The sequence below is a fragment of the Microcebus murinus genome, chromosome 10 (assembly GCF_040939455.1).
Source record: "Microcebus murinus isolate Inina chromosome 10, M.murinus_Inina_mat1.0, whole genome shotgun sequence".
NCBI classification, from domain to species: Eukaryota; Metazoa; Chordata; class Mammalia; order Primates; family Cheirogaleidae; genus Microcebus; species Microcebus murinus.
This window is the reverse complement of record NC_134113.1, coordinates 81,282,185-81,300,222: the sequence shown is the minus strand read 5'-3', so window position 1 is coordinate 81,300,222 and position 18,038 is coordinate 81,282,185. Positions and strand designations below refer to the sequence as shown.

Here is an 18,038-nt window from a genome sequence, read left to right as displayed (position 1 = left end):
TACAAGCCACCATGCCCGGCTAATTTTTTATATATATTTTTTAGTTGTCCAGCTAATTTCTTTCTATTTTCAGTAGAGATGGGTCTCACTCTTGCTCAGGCTGGTCTCGAACTCCTGACCTTGAACAATCCCCTTGCCCCGGCCTCCCAGAGTGCTAGGATTACAGGTGTGTGCCACCGCGCCTGGCCAATCAGCTTTACTTCTGAAGATGTACTATTACCACAAAGATTCTAATACCTCAATCAAAAGCATAGTACTATAAGAATATTAAACTGAAAATATATTTTATGTTCTTTTAATATTCCATAACTTATTTCCTTTTATAATCTTTATGTAACCTTTCTATAAACTTTTTATAACCTTTTTTCTTCATATACTTCCTACCTGACATGATTTTAAATGATGGCAAGATATACTGCTTCCTCAACCATGTTTTTCTCTTTGCCAAACTCTATAATTCTGCTCACATGGGACAATGTCCTAACTATGTCTCTAAGACTTAACTATTGCCTTTTCCACTTGCCAAAATTATTCTATTGTCTGATCAACACACACCTCACCCTAAACATTTTTGCTCCAACAAGATTTCAGTTCCTTAAATTATAAATGATTAATCTGCTCTCAACATCCTTTTTTTCTTTTCTTTTCTTTTTTAAGAGACAGGGTCTTGCTCTTTCACCCAGGCAGTGGCTGGATCATAACTCATTGCAGCCTCAAACTCCTAGGGCTCAAGTGATCCTCCTGCCTCAAGCTCCCGAAGTAGCTGGGATGCCAGGCATGCATCACCATACTCAGCCAATTCTTTTTCATTTTTTTAGAGACAAGGTCTCACTATGTTGCCCAGGCTGGTGTCAAAGTCCTGGGCTCAAGCAATGCTGCCACCTCAGCCTCCTCAATCACTATAATTACACATATGTGCCCAATTCAACATCCTTTTTCTACATAGCCTTTTCCTCTTCTCACTGTGCTAGTCTGTCCATGTGTTTAAAAAAAATTACATTCTTTCTTTCATGAAATGAATCTAGCAAGTTATTTTTTAATTTCTCACTAAAAATCAATTGTAACATACTACACTAAAAATAATAATTTTAATTCTAATCAATGACAGCATGCTGGCAAAACTTGGATAGGAAATACAGGTAATTTCCCTAAAGATTTACCAATTAATATCAGTCTACATCTGTAAAGGTTGGACATAATCAGATTGTTTACCAGACTGAATGTAGGTAAATCTGCATAATGAACATGAGTTACTTCACAATCAAACATGCATTACTTACATCAGAACTTACATCTTTGAACTCCTAAGAACAAAAAAAGTTTACAATATTGAAAAGATTATGGGATATTATCTAAAACCCTGAGCCCCTTATTGCTTCTGCTTTTCCATAAGATATACTCTCTGCCACAAAGAACTAAAAATTTCTTTAGGCAAAATAACAGCTTCTGATACTGAATCAAAATGATTCTATCATTTAATTCTAAAAATAGATAATATAAAAATTTAGAAACTTATATTAAGAAAATACTCTTATATCAAAAAGAAAAATTAATTGCCTTTTACTCTAAACCACATCATCAGCTGTAAAGTTCTCTATCTTAGTTTGGTTTCTTTAAAAGCTACAAACTACATCTATATGTAAAATTATTTAAAAAGAAAAATTATATTTTCATATGGAAGGGGATGGATGAAAGCTTAGGAAAGCTGTTAATCCCCCCAAAATCTGCTTAGTTACCAAATTTTGGAACACTTCTAGACCTATATAAAAATGCTAAGTTACACTTAAAGTATTTTATAGAACACTAAATATATCCTATTCAAATCTAAATATGTAGTTTAAATATACTTTAAGATTCATCAAACATTAAATACTTATATTTAATATTTGCTTAATTGCAAACTAATGCTTGTCATTTACCTGATATAAAAAAACAATCCAAAATGTAGTAAATATAATTTAAAATTATCACTCTGAAAGTTAATCACCTAAGTCATTGATAATTTATGATATTTCTATGGTTTTGAGTAATTCATTTTAATTAACACATTTTTATATTTGCATTTCCATGGAAATTATAAAAGTTATTACATACATAGTGCATAATGTATCTGTATAACTAAATTGACATTAAACCTATTTAATCTAGAATGCTTCTAAAAACTTCACTGAGCTGCCATAATTTTTGTCAGCATATGTAGTACTGAATGACCATTAAAATACCTGAATTGAAACTATTCCAGTCTAGCAGTTTGTAAGATCTTGTGTTACCCATAATTCCGACAAAGGCTGAGTTCAAAACAGCAAATTAGTAGATCAGTTTTAGGTGCAGAATAGTAGGAATAAAACAAAAAACACTACGAACAAGAACACAATTAATAACACCACTCGACAGGAACTGGAAAGACACAGACAGCAGAGTTAATAAGAAGTAGAAATAGAAAGGGAAGAAGAAGCATGCTACAGTAATCTAACATTAACTAATCTAATTATTTAAGTTAATTACCTTGGTTTTTAAAATCATCCCATTCTTTCCCTTGTATACTCCTACTAATATTTACCAAAGAAGTTCTAAAAAAACCTCCAAAATAATCATCCATAGAGTTACCACGTGGCAGTGGTTTTAAAATAAGATTTTTTTCCTTCTCTAGTGAGAATAAAATAAAAATTTCCCACATTTACTAGTCAAAAAATAGCTGCGAAATTCACTTGAGAATGCAAACACAGCATTTTTAATATTAGGCACATGCATCTCAATCCATCATGTTTCTCTCAGCAGTGTCACAAAATTAATACATCATCATTATGGTAGATGCTAATCTAAAGTTTTGTTTTGACATTCATATTTTTTCAAAAAATTAAAATTTTTCATAATTATTTAAGGGGTCTAGTGTTAATAAATGTTCTTAAGGAAATGTTCCATTTTAGTGCATAATAATACATAAAACAATCCAAATAATGTGATATTTTAAATCAAAATAATATAGTATTAGAACCATTAGAATATATAATTGATACATATTTATCCGAAAATAAAACAAAACGAAAATATAACTCATAGATCATTAAAAGCACTTAAGTGTATATGCCCATAACCTCTTAGGAAATAATACATTAATAACTGAGAATTTACAGGTGAACTGAAAAAATATTCTAGAGAGAGAAAGGGAAAAAATAGATGTGCTTGTAATTATAATACATAAAACACAATAAAAATTTTTCTCTTCTCTGGGCCTGGATCCTTACATTTCTTACACAAGCTATAATGAACTGGCAGGTATGATAAACCCTAAAAGGCATTTTTTTTTTTAAAAAAGTAGTGACACTTTAAATATAGCTCTCTACTTATTTAAATAACTTCATTTGTTCTCCCAGACTCTACAGCTTACTCAGAGTACATGGAAGCAACAAAATAAAATCAAAATGTTTTCAGTAAGCAGAAGACAACAACAATTGAATATATTTCTGAAATTTTTGGAACTATCAGATCAGTGGTTGTCATCTATTAAAATATTTGATGGTCTACAGAAACAGAGATAACTAGCCTTGGGTCACACAGTTAATGTCAAGTATCTTAACTCAGTATTTCCTTGCACTTTACAAATAATTCAAGTTCCTAAATACAAAGATGTAGAACTTGGCATAGTCTGCAAGATCTCAATACATTAAACTGGCATCAGTCTGAATTTTCCTTTAAGTACTGTGGATTATACAAATACAACAATGAAGAAAAGATCTAAAATTGACCAGAAAAATAAGAAACAGGAGAAAAAATACCGTATTTCCCCGAAAATAAGACAGAGTCTTTTATTTATTTTTCCTCAAGAAGACACCTTAGGGCTTATTTTCAGGGGATGTGTAATTTTCTCCTTAAAGCCTCAGCTTGCAGCACACACAGGATGGCCAGGACCTGACAGGGGGAGGCGACCTTATTGGTGGGGCTGCCCGCACCTTTCTGGTCACCTCTGGGATAGTAGCTGTCACCATGGGGCAGATGAGAAGGGCTGCTTATCTTCTTTACTGCTCCACAAGGAAATGCATGGGTTGTGCAGATACGCTGCGTAGCCACGCCCATCACTAGGTCTTATTTTTGGGGTAGGGCTTATATTGAGCAATTGCTTAGAAATTCTGCTAGGGCTCATTTTATGGGTAGGTCTTATTTTCGGGGAAACACGGTATATCAGAGAAGAAAAAGAGAAGACTGGTGCTTAAAAGATATGTATTTGTTCAGCCTTAGACTTAAATAATCCTCACTAGCACTGTTTCTTCTGAAATCTCATTCAGGATCTAGAAGAACTTCATTTTGCTTCTCTGTAATAAACTCAAATGACACTATACCACAGGGCACATATTAAGTGTTTAAAATTTTCTAAAGAATGGTAATGCTCTGTAGCCTCAAAATTTCTATCTACAATGTTTTCCATCTAGTAATGTCAGAGCATTTTACTCATCTTTTTATAGCTGTCAATACAAGCCTCACAAAGAGGTCCTTGGAAGTGACAATTTACATTTTTCAAAATATGTATGTACATATGCTAAATACAAATACTAATACAACTTCAATTTTAAGGTAAGTCAACTTAGCATCTAGTCAATAAGAGATGCAAGAGCACATTCCTTATAGAAAGTTTCTACCATTTATCATACTTATTTTAGACTTAAAAAATCAACACAGTATTTCTAATCCAAGAGCTTAATATTACTGGGTCTTTGATCCTATTCTCTTTTAGAATTATGGCCCCATGTTTCAAAGAAGTGAGCTACTATTCTTACTTGTTTGCTTTTCATGGAACAAATGGCTATATAAAAGAAACTGAGGAACGAGAGAGTTTTTTTTTTTTAATTCTTATATACTCTACACAATGTTTATAGTTACTTTTTTTTTTTTTTGACAGGGTCTCACTGTGTTGCCCAGGCTGGAGTGCAGTGGGTCTTATCATACATAGCCTTATCTATCATAGCACACTACAGCCTCTAACACCTTGGCTCAAGCAATCCTCCTGCCTGGGCCTCCCGAATAGCTGGGATTATTATAGACATTCAGCACTGTACCCAGCTTTACAATTACATTTTAAAAGATTACCTCTTTTCAAAACAAGGAAATTAAATATCTCTAAGGAGCTACTACTAACAAAAAGAATTAACATTAAATTAATGGCCATAATGGTCAAATTATAAAATTTGGGTCAAAGAAAATAGGTGACTCCAAAGTTATTTAAAGATAACCCAAAGTGATACCTTGGCCTAAAAGAAACCAAGATCTGTTTGGTTTGTATAGAAAAGTAACTAAAACATACTTCTACTTCATTTGATAATTTTTAATTAAGACTACTACAAATATTTTATAGTAATGTGCCAGTTTACACTTTTTCATTTTTTTCAAATAAGTTTGAGTTTAAAAAATCATAAAAATCTATTTTAAAAATCACAATTTAAATAAAGAAAACAATGAAACAAATTTTTTAAGAACATACCAGGATTGTGGATACGATCCAAAAGCTTCACAGAACGTGCGCTAACAACACCCCCAACATGCACAAGAAATCCAGGAGGAAATGCCGTCAAGGTAAAAAATGGAAATTCCTGGTAGAAAGAATGGGAGGAAAATACAACTGACCATGTGGAAAAATATCAGAAATTTGCTTGTTAAAAAGCTTGTCATAAGAAATGCATTCTATCCCTTGAAATAAAAGGCTACCCATTATACATTAAATATGCTTTGTAATTAAAAGTTTCATTAGATGTTTAGAGTTCCAAATCTATTTTCCCATATACACTTTTATACAGAATCTAAATACCCTTTTTATCAATTCTCAGTGAGAAAAAATGTTCTTAGAGTTCCAATTTGAGATATTTGGAACACACCCTTCCTACCTCTCAACCTCCTATCCTAACACGAATTTGCAGTAAGATGAGGGGATTGCCCTTTGTACCCCTTATCTATTTCTCAGTGGTACAGATACCTCTTCACATATACACCCCATACAAGCCATTGGTAAAGACTCCAAAGGCCTGGGGCAAGAGATCTAAAAACAAAGTGGGAACAAGGAAGGGGAAGTAAAAAGATGAGTAGTGTGGGTTAAAAGAAAGGAGAGAGGATAAGGGCAAATATCAAGTTGAGGCAGGTAGAGAATTGCTGTGTAGGATTATTTACTCTCTAGCAGGAGCAAATGTAAGTACATAAATGTATATTAAGGAAAGGGGAAAGGTATGCAGATGAGAACTAGGGAGGCAATAAAATTCCACAAGTTCTTCCACGTTTTATTCTCCCCTTTTCTCTCAAGGACATAAAACTTTACAACTTAAGAGACAAAGAGAAAAAGTAGAAAAAGGAAAGTCATTGAGACAGCACAAAGGAAGAAAAGGGAGCTCCTAAGGCTATACAGAGGCCCCCCACATTATACAAACTGGAGGCAAGAAAAGGAACCTTCCTATCTGACCTGTCTGGCTTTAAGACTAAAGCAACTCACTTAACCAGAAGTCACTCCCCAGTAGCCTCAGCTATTTTAAACATAACTGAGAGCTGAAAAATATGCAAAACAAGGCTCTCCACAGTCAAACAACAAAACAAAATAAAACCTGTTATGGAGTCAATTACTAAAGCTCATGCATTTTAGTCACAGAAGATCTCCAAAGATCATATTCATACTATAATATATAGTAGTTACATATATTTTAAGAACATAAATTAAATATCTTATTTTCTAGACCGCAGTAGATTGAATGCAACAAATAAAAGCTGGGAGAGAAAAAGATACAGAATACTACTAGAAGCAGGCACATTAAAAGCAACAAGATTACTGACTGACTGCTTAAAGCATGGAGAATGCAAACTCACAAAAGCTTAATTCACAAAGCATAGCAACTTCGAATCATTTAGTACAAAAGCAAACAGTCCCGCAAACTTCAGTAATCTATAAAGATTGAGTATTAAAAAAAAAATGTGTGTGTATGTATATCTACAGACACACAAATATTTAGAAATAGATTCAGTTTGAGTTCAGAAGTAATTTTTAAATTAAAAAGAGCAAGAAAAAAATTTAGGCTAAGTAAGAAAAGAATACCAAACCAGTCTATGGAAGTGGTTGGGTTTGGCCCAGCAGACAGAGGGAAAGGAGACGAGGACAAAAGGAGAAAATCTCACTTAAATGTTTTATAAAATGTTTAGTAAAAATGCATCCTTATTTCTACGTGAACTTTTTAAATGTTAAGTTTTAAATAAGAAATGTATAGGTGAGCTTATGTTATTCATAATGTAAGTTAGGTCTTTATGATTTTTCTTCAATGTCAGGAACACTTAAATTTTAAAATTTCCTCAAAATATCTGAGGTATATGACAGTCCCATAGAATAAAAAAGCATTTTACATTTAATCTTTATACTTAAATCTTTTAAATATCTATACAAGAGACGCTAAAAATAAAATTTGTGCAAGCTAAATGGAAAATAGTACTTCCTTCTAGAACTAAGAAATAAATTAGGTAAATTCACATAAAGAAAATATCTGGGGCCAGGTGCAACGCCTCACGCCTGGGCACTCTGGGAGACAGAGGCAGGAGAATTGCTCAAGAGTTCCAGACAAGCTTGAGCAAGAATGAGACTCCGTCTCTACTAAAAATAGAAAAATTAGCCTGGTGTGGTGGCATGAGCCTACAGTCCCAGCTACTCAGGAGGCTGAGGCAGGAGGATTGCTTGAGCCCAGGAGTTTGTGGTTGCAGTGAGCTATGGTACTACTGCACTCTAACCGGGAAGACAGTGATACTCTGTCTATCCACTCCCCCCAAAATCTGCCCATAAAATTTTAAATAAGTATGAAAAAAATGAAACTAAATGGTTTCTCTATTCAGGATTCTTTAATCTTCTCCCCAAATTCTGGAACACTAGATAAAGAAACAAGAGGGAAAACATCATACTAGAGCTCCTCAGAGCAGAAAAACATAGGGCAAACCAGAAGTGAAGGTGCACTCTGCCAACTTAATACATTAACTGCCATGTGAGTTGCATTTAAGGAATGCTAGTTTTGAGTCCAGGGCCTCATAAAGCATATGAAGACTCAATTTTCTGAAACAAATTCGATAAATATGTCATGAGTTACATACAACTCAATTGGCGTGTAGAATAAAAATTGATTCTAGCATTTTCTGAAGTTGCATATAACTCATGCACAGAAAATAAAAAATAACAAATTTTTCATTAAATTCGGAAACAAAATGATCCTATTTTTATAACAAAACACAGTGGCCCCAGGGAAAAAAAATTTTTTTTCTCTAGTGTGGCAGTCAATGTGTTAAACTGTCTTACATGTCCCTAGTTTACTAATCAGCACACCAATTCACTTTGAAACATAAAATTTAACCTATAATAAATAAAAATGTCACTGTATTTAAACAAAACTCCAGTTCCAGATAATTTTCTAATCCATAAGAGACTGTTAAGTACCTAACATCTACATCACCATCACCAGCAAATACTTTTGAGTACTTAACATGTACCAGATCCTATGGAAAGTATTCTAAATCTATGTTTTGTAACCTTTCCCATACATGAGAGGGATGTACTATTATCTCCATTTTTTATATGAAACATGGAGGTCAAGAGGGCCTTTTAATTTTAGCCTCTTTCTGAGCAACAAACCTTATATGGTTTGCTTGTCATTCTAAGAACTTGATTTTTATCAATAATCTTTTTATTATACCTGAAGAATTGACAGATTTTCTTCCACTGAAAAGGAAGCTTCCCTAAGATCAGTCCACATACACCTGCTTTCAATACCTAGATGTGAATTTCAGAAACTGCAAGAAGAAATTTTCTCCAGCAAATACATAGTACCTAGATGGACTTTCTATGTTGATGCTTTGATATAAGCCAAGTGCATGCAGCATAAAAATATGTAATATTGTGTGCTCAAAGACAGGCTAACTGAAAAATCATCAGAACACAATGGGAGTATTCTTTTAAAAAACAGATTTAAATAGGATTTTTCTTAGAAGACATTTATTTTTTAATTAATTTTATTATTCCAAAAAGACCAAAGTAAACACTGTAGTTACTGTAGAACTGATGCCAGATTCCTATTATGATTTATCATACAATTTTACCCCCCCACCTTCTAAAAAGATTATAATTCATCAAAAGATTTTGCTTTTTGTATGAATGTTTCCCAAAGTGTGTTCCTCACTAATAGCTACTTTAAAAGGAAGGTTCCATGCCATATAATTCGGAAATACCAGGTTAAGCTAAATTAACTAGGTTTCTTTACTGAAGAAAAATATATAACCCAGAAACTAAAAAGTAACTTCCATTTTTCTTACAAGTAAAATAAGAAACTTACTAAAAAACAAATCTATCTATGCTGTGTCAAATAATGCATAGGTGGAACCTAAATCTAAATAAAACTTTCATTTCTCTCATTTCGCAAAAATATGGCACCTTTTGCAAGATCTTATCAACTTCTTTTCTTAATGGTCTCGTGAGAGAAAGAATAACACTTTTATTTTTGAGAACCGCTACTTGAATAATCCATTAAATAAAAGAGGCTGAGCAAATAAAGTTTGTCTTTAAAAAAAGCCATACAATTTATTAAGGGTGGGTTAGTAAGGGATAAAAATGAATATTAAAAAGATATATATATATATATAAAGATATAAGTAGTTCAAGTTGGCAGAATTAAGACATACTGGAACACATATTGGGAGAATTCTTCATAATTCCATACAAATTTTTCTTAAAACAAAAGCCATGCTAATGGCAGCCACGGGTGAACAGGAAAGCTAAAGATAATAACGCTTTTGCTATTTGGTATGTACACAAGGTAGAGAAAGAGTCTCCTAAACTCAAGTAGCTAATGTAGATATAACTGCCCTCCAGGATTTATGAAGTTGTAAATGAAAACTATAGTTCTCCACACCTTTGCTGTTAATTCCATGAAGGTTATCTAGTAATGCATGTGCAACGTGTTAACGTGTCTAAAATTTTAAGAATGTTTAAAAACATATCTGAAAACATAAATTTTATCCAAACTAAATTCAAAATGATTTTCATTAATATTTTTTCCCTTAAAGTCAGATGTTTTTAAAGATTCTTAGTACAGACAGTAAAAGTCACAGGTACAACATACAAGCAAAATCCTACTATATTGGCCGGGCGCGGTGGCTCACGCCTGTAATCCTAGCTCTTGGGAGGCCGAGACGGGCGGATTGCTCAAGGTCAGGAGTTCAAAACCAGCCTGAGCAAGAGCAAGACCCCGTCTCTACTATAAATAGAAAGAAATTAATTGGCCAACTGATATATATATAAAAAATTAGCCGGGCATGGTGGCACATGCCTGTAGTCCCAGCTACTCGGGAGGCTGAGGCAGAAGGATCGCTCGAGCCCAGGAGTTTGAGGTTGCTGTGAGCTAGGCTAACGCCACGGCACTCACTCTAGCCTGGACAACAAAGGGAGACTCTGTCTCAAAAAAAAAAAAAAAAAAAAATCCTACTATATCAATTTTCAAAGGAACCCAAGTTTTTCTGCTGATGTAATTTCTGGAATGGTAATTAGATTATAAGGAATCATATTCCTAGTGTGAAGTGCTCTGTAGAGAACATAAAAATGGGAGCAGGGAAGAGATAAGAGCATTCTGGACACACACATTCACTCTGACTCTCTTCGATGTTTTCAGTCTTTTGCTGTATTTGGTTGAAATGGATTATCTGAATGTTTAGGCAGGCCTTTTGGTGACGTCTGTTGGTATGCCTACAAGGTGTGAGAGTAACTGAAAAGGAACTGACTGCTGCTTGATGGAGTATAAAGCAAAGAACTATGCACAGTTAAGGTCTGATCACTCTGCTTATTTCAGCTCTGCTCTTTCCAGCCTTGTCTGAAAGGCAAACAGTGCACATGCAGACACTTTCAACATAAGGAAAGGAAGTCTAGAAAAATTAAATTGGTATTATTTGTAATAAGAGGATCTGAAAAGTATTCTTAAGAGCCAACCTCTAGAAGACAAATACCTATGTTTTATAAAATGTACCCTTTTACAGGTATTTACCATGCTTCACCTTCCCCCCCCTAAATCCTGGTGGCAAATAGAACATGTAAAAGAAGATTCAGTAAATGCGTGTAGCTTCCAAATCAGACATAATAAAAGCTATGGAATTGTGTCTTAAAAAAACTGACATGACACATAAAATCATGCACTGTATTAATTATTAGAAAAAAGAACATGAGCCTCACAGTGCTATTAAATTGAAAAAGAAACTTTGCAGTATGAAAAGAAAAAAAGCTAGCAACACTTGCTAAAAGCTTAAATAAAACTTAAATGACCAAGATTAAAACTAGAAAAGCTTCCAACACAAGAAATAGGCTCTCACACATGTTCAGAAACATACCCGCCTTCTACAGAACCTATGAGGCGATCCTCCCTTAGCAATGAAGTTTATTAAAAAGAGAGAGAGAGAGAAATCATCTAAAAACTGTAACTATTCATTTTCCTACTCAACAAATGTAACTAATTATTAAACTTATAATTAAAATAGTTGCATTATACTGAATAGCCATATTAGTATGTAGAAAAACAGAATCTGAATCTGTACATTTCTTATCCCTGAGAGACTGGCCAGTGATAAAGATAATCTCAGCAAATAAATATATTAATATACTAAAGAATTATTTTTAATGTAATAAAATTTTACTGAAATATTTTTCTGTAAAAATTTCTACCATTTCTTTCCTTTTCTATGTTATAACTTTAATGGAAAATAACATTAACAATTCAATAGGTACTTCCAAAAAGGATATTTCTTATAAAAGATTAGAGGACAAAATAAAAATAGTTATAGAATTATTCCAAAGCAAAAGTACCTATGCATAAAGAAATTACTTTGATACCTTGAATATGTTTTGGACTTGGAATTAAAATAATACACATATATAAACAAAAACAGTTTATAAAAGTACATACGTAAACAGAAGCATAAAATAAAGTCATATCAAGTGTAAGAATAAAGAATGTATAGTGAATCTTACCCTCTGTTCCAATGCTGACTGAGTCTGTTGTCTTAAAAGAGCTTTAAATGGCCCCCCTTCTTTTCCAGCACTACCACTTCCCATTCCTACAGAACATCAGTACATAAATAACAACCAAAAAACAACTACAGAAACAGAAAGTTTAATTGCATTCATCTTCATAAATATCATGAGTCAAAACATGATAAAATGACCCAAAACATTTTAAAGCATTTAGGATGATAGCTAAGTACATATTTTACTCTATTTTATTCACAAAGTTTCCTTTAGAAGCGAGATATCAAAGTCCTACTGACCACAGCTAGTTTTAGACTTAATTTGTTCTAAAAATTATAAAAAAAATTCTGTTAAGTGAAACTTTATATACCATTTTTTAAAATTGAATCTTCTAATAAAATATAATCAAGATAACAATGACTATGCTAATAACTTAAGGATACTAAAAGAAATAAATATTAAATATTTGATTAAATGTTAATATAGAAATGAAAAGCACCAATTGTGCTCCCTTAAAAATATTCCAAAATTCTCTAGAGCATGAAATTTAGGCAATTTTGAAATATAGTCAAATCTATTTTCTGATAACTTCCCATTTCTAAATATAACATCATGACAAAATAGTATTATTTCATACTTGTTAACACTTATTTGCAAAAGTCAATAAATTTCTTTAAAAAGACTAAAAGTCACAGACATGTAATAATAGACACATCACAAATGTACATAGTTAAGGATGAAAGAATTATATTTCCCAAACTCTTAGATGTATTTTTCAAGGCTTAATTTTAAATTTCTTTCCCTACCTTATTTTTTGATAGTACCAATAGATGAACTATGGTCAAAAATTACAGAAAGTAGGGGAAAGATGAAAAGCCAGTGCTCTACATACTAATCCCACCCCTTTCAAAACTGAAGATGCATATAGTCAAATTTACTGTGATGACTTAAAAAGGAACTCATTTACTTTTATATTTTTAGCTGTTCTTGGATAAGGAAACAAAGGTTAGCATGTGTATAGTCCCATTCTATTCTTTAAAACAAAAAGACATTCATTGTTCTTATAGTAACCTAAACATTATTTTTTAGAGACTATACAATACTAAACATAGAAATGAAACTAAGATCTTTATATAAAGGATATTAAAAGCCACAAAATAAAATGTAAATTTGTAGTGATAAGCAAAATATCAGAAAATATAGAATAATTTGATAATTAATGCAACGGACAGAAAAAAATGGATAATGAAAGAATATCACCAAAATGAAACTTAAACTGATTTAAACAGAATTATTTACTAATGTAACCATATGGTTTAGCAACATGATGACACAGGTCCAATGTGAATGGAATTGGTATGAAAGGAAAGATAGTAAAACATCTAAAACAGAAACTGTAGTAATAAGAACCAAATAATTGTTGGAAATATCCACATCTATGTCCTTAGACATAATTTTTTAATATATAAAGTAATTTAGAAAAATATACATAATTATCCATCAAGTAATCCTCAATTATATCTTATGATAATTCTAATTATTTAACTCTCTACTGTAAGAAAAATAATAGCAATACATACTGTAGAAAATACCCAGTAATTCTTTAGTAAGAAAAATAAAGGGATTAAAAAGCTGACATAATGTGTGATCCTACCAGAAGCAGCCAGGAACAGCTCTTCACTGAAAGAAACACTTTTCCTCAGAACTGGGCTGACAAGGTTAGAATGATGAGGGGTAAGGCTAGATTCCGAGAGGAGGAGACAGGACTTTTTAAGATGAAGGGAACCACAAGAGAGAGAGGGGGAGCTGGGAAACAGGTAAATCCTAGGTCCCTGTGGGTAAGGTGCTGTGGAGGAAAGTAGCAGAGAAAAGATGCAGATTCAGATGATCAGAAAATGCAGGATAAGGAAAGCAATGATGAAGCAAAACATAACAGTAAAAATGAATTTTAGACAAATACATTTGTCTAAAATGTATAGACAAATTACACTAAGCAAATGAAAACTCAGTAGCAAGACCATCTATCCAACATCATGTAAATAAAAGGTATAGTCTAATACTTAACAAAATCTTTACAAACTGTGCAATCATCAGAATTTTTTAAATCACTAACTTAGGATTTTATGCCATTCTAATCACTTAACTGACTTCTTCAAAATACTTAAATTACCTGCCCTTTTTGGCTTAAGAATTTGTAAGGTTAAAATGTACCACATTTTCAAATTTTTAAAGCCAGAAACTTGTTGGCTCAAATATAAACACTTATTTAAAGTGGTGAAAGTATAGTACTTCAAATGTAACTAACTAAAAGATAGCATTTTTAACTATTTTAATTGAATATCCATAAAAAACAACCAAATAGTTAGTACCAGATGAGGTGACAGATATCATTATTAATTTTAAATATTAACTTCTTTCTATCCAGCTTTGAGATGTATATTAATACTTTTATTTTTCCTCTAAAATTTTTAATAATTTAATCTGATCATAATATTATTTACATTTATAGAGACTTGAGTACCCTAAGGGTCAAACACCCTCAGGATCATAAAAACTACACATAGTTAAAAGCCGGGAAGGAAAAAAAAGCCTGACTAAAAAAGTAACAATCAGCTTCGGTCAGTATCCTAACAATAGCAATCTATAATTCCGTTCCTATTAGTTGATTATTTAGGAAAAACATAAAAATAAAGCCTTGTAAAAATTAGCATCTACAGAAATAAATAAGAATTGTTTTAAAAGAGACCTACCAAAAAACAGACAATAGCTTTAACTATAAACAGAAAAAAGATTATCAGTCTAAGTTTTATTAACTTTATTCTATTTTTGGTTTCCCAGTCCACATATAATAAATCAATTATAATCACCTTATCTCTTCCCACTATTTCTGAAGACATTGATTTTGTATATAGGTAAATTTTGTATATAGGCAGAGAATCATGAAATACATGCTAAATTACAATTTTAATAATTTTAGAACAATCATAATTTTGCCATGTTAAACCTCTGTGAAAAATAGGAATGCTCCTCACGACTATTCAAGATATTTAGAGATTCATGGTAAAGCCAAGGGACTAAAAACTGCTAATATTCTATAAAATAAGCTATTGAGTCAGTGAATAACTATAATCAAAACAAAATAATTTATTTAGAGGCTGTTATAAATACAAAAATGTAGGACAATAATATCTCATTTATAAATAAATTTTTAAAAACTAAAAATTTGGAGCTAGAAGATAAAATACAAAGTTTTCACTGATAATACAATTGACTGCCTACTAGAAAGCTAAGGGAAGAGAAGTCTGGTTCAGTTAATTTATTACTTCACAATCTTATTTAGGTTTGGTCTTTTGGTAAATTAAAGAAAAAGAAATATACAGACCAAGGAAATGCTTTCAAATTTTTATCTCTAGTATGGTAAAGAAAAATAATAGATAAAAGTACTGAAAAATGGTCTGGAATATACAGTCAGTGGACTAAAGCCTCAAAAATATTTTTTAGGACAGGTACAGTGGCTCAAACCTATAATCTCAGCACTCTGGCAGGCCTAAGTGGAAGGATCACTGGAGGCCAGGAGTTCAAGACCAGTCTGAACAACAGAGTGAGACCCCGTTTCTACAAAAAAATTTTTTAGGTATCCAGGCATGGTGGCACACTCCTGTAGTCCTAGCTACTTAGAAGGCTGAGGTGAGAGGACTGCTTCAGGCCAGGAGTTCAAGGCCACAGTGAGCTATGATGTCACCACTGCACTCCTGTGGGGTGACAGAGACTCTGTCTCTAAAAATGTGTATGTGTGTGTGTGTGTTTGTATACATATTTTTGAAATGTATTCTTCAAACACCATCCTAAGTCTTCCCTGTTTTTAGTGTCATAAATTTTAAGGATAAAGTCTCTTATCTTTATTTAAAATTTTTTTCACTACAATTTGAATATTTCAATTTTTATGGCATAAATATCGTTAAGATGCCACATTCCAAAGTATCCATTAGTATCAAATACTACATTATTTTTAGAAATTACTCACAATTATATGTAAAAATAAAGCTAGTATCTTAAAAGAAACTGTTGTATATAATTATCTTCTTTATATTTTGTGACATTTATAAAAATAGAAATTAAATCTACAGGCTTTTCTAAAATGCCCTTTCTTTAGAAGTAGCACTGGTTTGGAATTAAATTTAATTGTTTTCACAAAATCTAGATTTATTTTATAAACTTTTTTTCTAACATAAAAATAAAGTTATTAAAGGTTTATGATAAGTTAAAAATAACACAAATAAGAAATATGTTTTAGGGAAAATTGCCAGACAAAAATACTTTTTATAAAACTGCAAACCACTAACTTTTAAAATTTATTTATTTGTAATTTTTCTTAAAAATAATAATTTAATGATTTAAATAATTCTATTTCGAGTAAGGAGCTAATCTGATTTTTTATCAACTTTTTATCATAAAACATATTCCTAAAAACTCATAAAGATTATTCATCAAAATACAAATAGGAGAGGGAAAATTATAAATTTAATAAATCAAGAAAAATTCAAGAATAAATAAAATAAAAATGCTATTTTCTAATCTAGAAAATAAGACTAGGAAAACCAAATATTTTAAATAATAATAAGTAGATACATAGATCTACGTTTTCCAATATAACTATTTGGATGATTCTTAAGATTTTTTTTCCGTAACAAAATCTTAAAATTAAATTCAGAAATAGGCAGAAACAAATTAAAAAGTGTTTATACTCCACGAGGAATTTGATTGCTAGTTGCTAGTGTTAATTTTAATCAAATGCTCTAAGATATTATTCCTCTTCATTTTAGCATGAAATGAAATATGTTTACACGCAAAAATAAAAATCTTGGGCTTGATACCTACACTATGATTAAATCAATAAAATATAGATTTCCAAACAAGATAATTTCTGAACTATACAAAATTTTCATATTCTAATTGCAGTAACTGAAAATGACCAATATTCACATTATCTTTAACTTAAATGCCAAAAACAGGAGGAAAGATTTGGATGGAAAGCTAATAAGAAACAGAAACAAATTTTTACAAAACAAAAAACAAAAAGTGGGTGGAAGCGCCTTACCAGTTTTGGGTGTCAAACTCAAATCTGTGTCAGAAGAAGAGGATTGTCGACTGTAGGACTTGGAAGGTGAAAAGGAATAAGTTTGGTTTTTCAGAGGGGTTGAGGGTCCTGATGAGTGAGTATTGGGATTGGGATCTTCATTGAAGGGAATCCTGCCAGAAGAAGGTGGAGAAATATTAAGTAATCATGTGCCAAAGGGCTTGACAGGTGGCAGCATGATCCAAACACCAGAAATGTATTGGGGCAGGGCCAGCAGTCATTTCTTAAGTGTGGAGCTGGGAATGAGGCCAAAGACAATCAATTGCTGTTTAACCATTCATCATCCTCCAGATAAATATTATCTACATTGAAACAGTTAATAAGCCAAGTGAAAAAGCAAAAAAGCATGAAATGACAGACTAAGGGGTAAAAGATATCAAAAGGAGAAATAAAAAATAAGTATATGATAAAATATTTCCAAATAAACAGTGCTTTTTTAAGTTACAAAAGAAAAAATGATAACTACAAATGGTGTGTGTAAATATTCATAATTGGTTTTATATTTGCACACACGGATATCTTTGAAAGAAAAAAATGTTTCCTTATCCTATAGCATCAAGAGTGCCACAGCTAAAAACACAGCAGAGAGAAAAATGAATACAGCTCACAGATACATTGCATTTAATGCAGAATAGTTGCTTACCTGTTTTCCAACAGCTCTCTTCCACAGAACGAAACAGAACCTACTGTACGTAACAGGTTTTATACATAAAGTAAATAAGCAAATTGGAAGCTCTGGCAACTATCCCATTTATAATCTAATTACCAATTTTATTTCTAAAACAAACACAGAAATAATGACAAAAATACATACTAGAGAATTCTCCTCAAAATTCACAGTATACATATGAAAGACAAGGTTCTCAGAGGATCTGTGGAAGAGACTTTGGAAGCTGG

The 18,038-nt window shown here is 31.9% G+C and overlaps 1 protein-coding gene across 15 annotated transcripts in view; it reads right to left on the bottom strand.

Annotated features, from left to right (window-relative positions):
- The window catches only part of C2CD5 (C2 calcium dependent domain containing 5), a 96,163-nt gene that overhangs the window by 51,371 nt on the left and 26,754 nt on the right, over positions 1–18,038 (bottom strand). For 3 of the 15 annotated variants that reach the window (XM_076007587.1, XM_076007590.1, XM_076007593.1), the window contains exons 8-12: positions 17,103–17,254; positions 12,008–12,093; positions 11,371–11,403; positions 5,474–5,582; positions 2,223–2,288 (exon numbers count right to left, since the gene is read on the bottom strand). In XM_076007587.1, the coding sequence (XP_075863702.1) occupies positions 2,223–2,288; positions 5,474–5,582; positions 11,371–11,403; positions 12,008–12,093; positions 17,103–17,254 (446 nt within the window). The remainder of the gene's footprint in view (positions 1–2,222; positions 2,289–5,473; positions 5,583–11,370; positions 11,404–12,007; positions 12,094–17,102; positions 17,255–18,038) is intronic. The other 12 variants (XM_012785482.2, XM_012785485.2, XM_076007597.1 and 9 more) reach the window with 7 other exon arrangements.